The sequence below is a fragment of the Otolemur garnettii genome, unplaced genomic scaffold (genome assembly GCF_000181295.1).
Source record: "Otolemur garnettii isolate 467f Iridium unplaced genomic scaffold, OtoGar3 scaffold00152, whole genome shotgun sequence".
In the NCBI taxonomy this organism is placed as follows: domain Eukaryota; kingdom Metazoa; phylum Chordata; class Mammalia; order Primates; family Galagidae; genus Otolemur; species Otolemur garnettii.
In genome coordinates, this window is record NW_003852547.1 from 2,861,954 (window position 1) to 2,868,379 (window position 6,426).

Consider the following 6,426-nt stretch of genomic DNA (forward strand, 5'->3'; position numbering starts at 1 on the left):
CGAGCCCACACTTAGGGTTTTAAGATGCTTATATCTCAGGCTTCTGGACTTGGGGGTGCTTCTCCAGGCCTGAATAAAACACCTCCCAAGATCCAGCACTCACCTATCAAAGGCCTTCACCCGGCCCAGGAGTTTCTTGTTATTGCGGCAATTAATAAGCACTTGGGTGTTGTTCTTGACTGACTGTGTGAGCACAGAGAGTGGACCAGTGTTAAATTCTTCTTCCTCCCGCTTCTGTAGCTCCTCTGGGGTCATCTCACTCTTGGGCTTGTTGAGGAGGCTCCTGAATGGGCAAGTATGAAACCTTAGGTGAGAGGGGCTGAAGCTGGGAGCATGGGTGGTCAGTGTCTCCCCCATCTTGCTGAACACACCCATTCAGTCTCCTCTTTTAACATCACCACCTGGATGCCTAATAAACATTTTCTTTTTTTTTTTTTTGGTAGAGACAGTTTCACTTATTGCCCTCGGTAGAGTGTGGCAGCGTCACACAGCTCACAGCAACCTTTAAGTCCTGGGCTCAGGCAATTCTCTTGCCTCAGCCTCCCAAGTAGCTGGGACCACAGGCGCCTGCCAGAACGCCTGGCTATTTTTCTGCTGCAGTTTGGCAGGGACTGGGTTTGAACCCACCACCCTCAGTATATGGGGCCAGTGCCCTACCCATTGAGCCACAGGCGCCACCCCATAAACATTTTCAATATTGTATGTCCCAGGTTGAGCTCCAGATTGCCCAATCTACTCTATTCAATTTCTCCCATTTCCACTGATAGTTCTCTAGGCAAAAACTCTGCTGTCAAACTTGACTCCTCTCTCTTTCATCCTATATCAGATCTGTTAGCAAATGACCATTTTTTCTTAATTTTTTTCTTTCTTTTTTTGAGATAGTGTCTCACTCTGTTGTCCCAGGCTAGAGCACTGTGGCATCAGCCTAGCTCACAGCAAGCTCAAGCTCCTGGGTTCAAGCAATCCTCCTGCCTCAGGTTCCCAGAGTGCTAGGATTACAGGCATGAGCCACTGCGCCCAGCAGCAAAGCACTATTTCTTACCATGGCCTAAGCCTCCATCATCTCTCCCTTATTGGTCTCCCTGCCTTCACCTATGCTCCCTGACAATCTCTTCTTCACAGAGCAGTCTGAGGAGCTGTGCTAAAACCTAAATCATATCATGTCACTCTCCAAAACCCTTCCATGATTCCCATCTCAGTGTAAAAAGTCCAACCCAAAGTTTTTGCAATGTCCTGCATCTGCCCTCTTGCTCACTCCCTTTCAGCCATAGTGGTATCCTGGGTGGTCCTTGAAGACTGGAGGCAAACTTTAGAGCAGTGGTTCTCAACCTGTGGGTCGCGACCCACAGGAACTGTATTAAAGGGTTGCAGCATTAGGAAGATTGAAAACCACTGCTTTAGAGCCTCTGCATTTGCTTTTCCTTTTGCTTGGAACTGTGGGGTAACTGCATGGTTCACTTTCTTCAGATCTTTCCTCAAGTGATACCTTTCCCATGTGTCCTTCTGTGCTAGTTATTAAGTTATTGGGATCTCCCACGGTTTTGATCCTGCTCAACTGTTTCTTGATTCACAGCCCTGGTCACCGAACACACCATACAATTTATTTGATCATTATGTCATTTACTGCCATTCCCCCCCACAAGCTGTAGCAAGAGACTTTTTTACTGGGGGCGGGTAGGTCTCATTCACTGCTGGGATTCTGTGTGTCTAAAGCAGTGCATGATACATGAACAATCAATGTAATATATGCTGAAGGAATAAATATGCAAAATCTTGCCAGTGACTCGTCATCCGTAAAAGTAGTGAATTAGGTCGAAAAGTCACCCGTCTTTAGATCAAATTATCTCGATAAATCTCTTACCTCATTATTTCTAAAAGGCTGCAATCCCCCGCCCCCAGGCTCTTTATTCGTAAAATTGCTTCCCCATAACATTCATTTCAGCAGGATCAATTATGCGGGAAAATCCCCAGTCGGTTATCTGGTAAAGCTGTCCAGTCTCCCGAACTCGGACGATCAGTCAAAGGGCCCATACTCATCAAGAGAAAAGTGTAACACTTTAACCCTAAATTCTCCGCCTCTAGCCCCAGCTCTGCTCACCCCCTTCCACTGTGAATCGTCGAAATTTACACCCTCAACCTCATTCCCACCACCTAAGCCCAACCCGGTCTCACATGGTGGTGGCTGTGCTCTCAAATCACTTCCTTCTCCGCGTTGCTTCTGTCTCTGAGGAAAGAGAGAGCGAAATAGGTGGGACTTCCGCTTCCTAAGGCCCACTTCCGTGGACGCCTGCGCAAACCCAACCAGCGAGTGGAGGCGTGGCCTGTTGCCATAGTGATCCCCGCCCCCGCCCCCTCTCCGCTCAATGATGGGATAAAAGCCCGGAGTAGTGGTTCTAGGCTATTCAGGACTATACGAGACAACTGTTAACGACAATAGAGAGAAAAAGAGAGGGGGGTTGATTCAAACCATTTCGTTGTAGAACATTATAGGTTAAAGGAGGGAAATGGCACGCTATTTCCAAATGCCCGCCGGCCCTATCTTTGGGGGCGCGGCCTCCGTAAAGCCAATCCGCTCCTCGGTTCAGGGATAGGCACCGCCCCTTTTCCACCCCAGGGACATTTCTTGACGTGTCTATTGATCTTTCCGACCGTGGGCTACCAATCCTTTGCTTACATCCGGGAGGGGCATGGACCTGCGCCACAGAGGATGAATGTTTTCGAAGATCAAACGCTGCTCATTGGCTTTCCCTCCTCTGCTAAGGCGGAGTCTACCTTTCTTGAGCTTCCTTTTGGGTTTGTGCAATCCTTCGGGGAACAACCCTAAAACCCAAAGGAGGTTGGGAGGCGTGTCCTCAAGACAGCAGTTCCCATTGGTTTCACTGTCTGCTGAGGGGTGGCACGGTGAAGTCGCTCTTGTTCCTTATTGGTCTATTGATTCCATGGGGTGGAACTTGGCTGGGCCTAAGCTCAATCCGCGGTCTCGGACCGGTTTCAGGGCAAAGCTGCCATGCGTTCCGGGGGCCGCGGGCGGCCCCGGCTGCGGCCCGGGGAACATGGCCTCACGGAGGCGCCCTCACCACCCAGGCGTCGCCTGCTACCGCGGGTCCCCCTCTTGCCCCTGTTGTTGCTGGCGCTGGCCGTGGGCTCAGCGTTTTACACTATCTGGAGCGGCTGGCACCGCAGGACTGAGGAGCTCCGGCTGGGCAGGGAGCTGCGGGTGAGGCTGGGCAGGGAGCTTCGGCTGAGGCTCGGCATGGACGTGGGGTTCCCCATTCTCTCCTCTTTCCTGAAGTATGGGGTTGACGTGGCTTATTGCATGGCCCTAGCCGCAGGTGCCACCATACCGTCATTTGAGCGCATGCCCCTTACCAACGGAATAAGGCGTCGGGGTTGTTCTGTTCCTCTTTAGGAAGAAGGGTCTGGAGTGGTAAGACTGGGGATTCGGGGCTCTACGCTTTAAGTTAGCAATTTGGGAGAGTCCTTTCCTCTCTCTCTTCTCTCTAATTGGGTCTCGATTTCCCCATCAAGATTGAGGTAGGCTGGATCACATGGACTTGGAGAGACTTTTCCTCAGTCTAGGAATTATCGTATAAGTCTCTGATGCTGGAGGCCACTGATTAAGAAAAGGGCTGTTCCTTTTCGTAGATAGAATGGGGTTGGTTGCTCTTCTCTGTTCACTCACTCATCCACTTTCCTTGTAAGGTCCCATTAGTTGGAAGCCTCCCCGAATCCCAGCTGCGACGAGTGGTGGGACAACTGGACCCGCAGCGACTCTGGGGCACTTATCTGCGCCCCCTCCTGATTGTGCGAACCCCAGGCACTCCCGGCAATCTCCAAGTCAGAAAGGTAAAGGGCCCTGCCTCCAATCCCTGAGCCCACAGCCCGCTAGGGAATAGGATAGTCTCATGCCACTAACTAATCATCAGTCTCTACTGCCCCTCTTACTGCACCCACCAAAAGCTTGTGCTTTTAGTACTATGTGCTAAGTGCAAGCAACAGTCCGATGAGGTGAGTATCAATATGATCTTCATTATTTGGACAGTGAAAGTGAGAACTAAAGAGTATTTTCTTTACCCAAATCCTACAAATTATAAATGTAGATCAGGGTTGGAACCTAGGCAAGTTGGCTTCAGAGCTGGAGCTGTAACATTTCTATATTGTTTCCCTGAAAGAAATGAGTTATTGAAATACTGCCTGATTTTGAATCCTACTGCCTCCCCTTGGATTGTGACCTTGGACTATAATTTTTTGGTTTTTTTGTTTTTATTTTTGACACAGGGTCTTACTACGTTGGCCAGGCTAGAGTGCCGTGGCATCATCATAGATCACAGCAACCTCTAACTCATGGGCTCAAGGACTCCCCTCGGTTCAGCCTCTTGAGTAGCTAGAACTGCAGGCACATGACTGTAGTCTCACTTTTTAATTTTTTTGTGACAGAGTCTCCTTCTGTTGCCCTGAGTAGAGTGCCATGGTGTCATCATAACTCACAGCAACCTCAAACTCTTGGGCTTAGTGTCATCACCAGCTTACAGCAACCTCAAACTCCTGGGCTTGAGCAATCCTCTTGTCTTTGCCTCTTGAGTTGGGTCTCAAACTTTCGGTTCAAGCAATCCACCTGCTTCAGCCTCCTAGAGTACAAGGATTATAAGGGTGAGCAACTGTATCCAGCCTGTAGTCTCTATTTTCAGAAGAAATGCAATTTCACTTTTGCTTAGGCTGGTTTTCAAACTCCTGACCTCCAGCAATCCTCCTACCTTGGCCTCCCAATGGTATTACAGGTGTGACTCACACCTGGCCCAGGACTGGTTTCTTAATCTTTCTGGGCCTCAGTTTCCTCATCTGCAAAATGGGGTTATTCATTGATATAGTCTTTACCCTGTAGGGTTGCTAAAACAGAGCTTTGCACATAACAAGAACTATTTTAAGAGTAGCTATGAGGCTGGAGGCAGTGGCTCATACCTGTAATCCCAGCACCCTGGGAGGCTAAGGCAGTGGATTGCCTGAGCTCAGGAGTTTGAGACCAGCCTGAGCAAGAGTGAGACCTTGTCACTACTAAAATAGAAAAACTATCTGGGCATGGTGGTAGATGCCTATAGTCCCAGCTACTCAGAAGGCTGAGGAAAATTCCTGCTTGAGCCCAGGAATTTGAGGTTGCTGGGAGCTATGATGACACTGGAACTCTATCCAGGGTGACAGAGTGAGACTACCTCAAAAAAATAAAAAGAGTAGCTGTGATTAGTCTTGTTGGTATCAAGAGGCAGGGTCATCCCAACATCTGGCACTCACCAGATATGAGTCAAGGGAATGATCTAAACTAGAATGGGACTTGCAAGTCCACCTGACTATTCTGCATGGCTCAGGTCATATGGCCCTTCTCCCCACCTCTTCCCCAGTCCCTTTCTACCCTCCCACCTCTCTCTTGCCACTAGTTCCTGGAGGCCACGCTGCGGGCCCTGACAGCAGGCTGGCATGTGGAGCTGGATCCCTTCACAGCCTCGACACCCCTGGGCCCGTTGGACTTTGGCAACGTGGTGGCCACACTGGACCCAGGTGCTGCCCGTCACCTTACACTCGCCTGTCATTACGACTCGAAGCTCTTCCCACCCGGGTCGGCCCCCTTTGTGGGTGCCACAGATTCAGCTGTGCCCTGTGCTCTGCTACTGGAACTGGCCCAGGCCCTTGACCTGGAGCTGAGCAGGGCCAAGAAGCAGGTGAGCAGTGCGGGTGGGGGAGTGGGCGGTGGGCCACACCTACTTTTTCCAAGACATCACCCTCCCTTGCCTGCATTTGTCATCCTTCCCTTGAAGGATGCACAGAGCCATAGTAATCTTTCTACCTCCCGAATGTCAGAGCCTGCCTTTCTCCTGTCCCAAACCTTCCCATGGCTCCCATCTCACTCCAAGCATAAGTTAGGGTTATTATATTGGCTCATGGGGTATACCCTCTTACCTCTCTAGTCTCATCTCCCAACCCTCATCCTGGCTCACTCCACTCTAGCCCCACCTACCTGCTGTGTCCTCAAACCCACCAAGTTCACTCACCCCTCAGGGAATTTTCACTTGTTGGTCACTTTGTATAGAAATGTCTTTTTCTCAGATATCTTCCTAGCTGGTTCCTACCCTTCATTCAGGTGTCCACTACAATGCCATCTCTTTGATGAGGCCTTCCCAACCACCCTAAAACAGATCGTTGTCATTATCCCATGCTGTATGGTGCATTTGGTTGATTTATTTGCCTGTCTCTCCAACTAGAATAAGGTCCATGGAGGCAGGGATTTTGTTTCTTACTATATGTCCTGGGCCTAGAATTTTTTTTTTTGTAGAGACAGAGTCTTACTTTATCACCCTCAGTAGAGTGCCGTGCTGTCACAAAGCTCACAGCAACCTCCAGCTCCTGGGCTTAGGCGATTCGCTTGCCTCAGCCTCC

At 49.9% G+C, this 6,426-nt stretch overlaps 2 protein-coding genes across 4 annotated transcripts in view; one reads left to right on the forward strand and one right to left on the reverse strand.

The window, feature by feature from the left end:
- SNRPD2 (small nuclear ribonucleoprotein D2 polypeptide) overlaps positions 1-2,246 on the reverse strand; it is a 4,670-nt gene extending 2,424 nt beyond the window's left edge. The window contains exons 1-2 of the mRNA XM_012811220.2: positions 2,173-2,246; positions 104-283 (exon numbers count right to left, since the gene is read on the reverse strand). Of these exons, the coding sequence (XP_012666674.1) occupies positions 104-283; positions 2,173-2,174 (182 nt within the window). The 5' untranslated portion in view covers positions 2,175-2,246. The remainder of the gene's footprint in view (positions 1-103; positions 284-2,172) is intronic.
- A 723-nt stretch (positions 2,247-2,969) lies between these two features.
- The window catches only part of QPCTL (glutaminyl-peptide cyclotransferase like), a 9,510-nt gene continuing 6,053 nt past the window's right edge, over positions 2,970-6,426 (forward strand). For 2 of the 3 annotated variants that reach the window (XM_023518963.1, XM_003799518.3), the window contains exons 1-3: positions 2,970-3,217; positions 3,703-3,846; positions 5,430-5,711. In XM_023518963.1, the coding sequence (XP_023374731.1) occupies positions 3,008-3,217; positions 3,703-3,846; positions 5,430-5,711 (636 nt within the window). In that variant the 5' untranslated portion in view covers positions 2,970-3,007. The remainder of the gene's footprint in view (positions 3,218-3,702; positions 3,847-5,429; positions 5,712-6,426) is intronic. The other variant, XM_012811219.2, reaches the window with a different exon arrangement.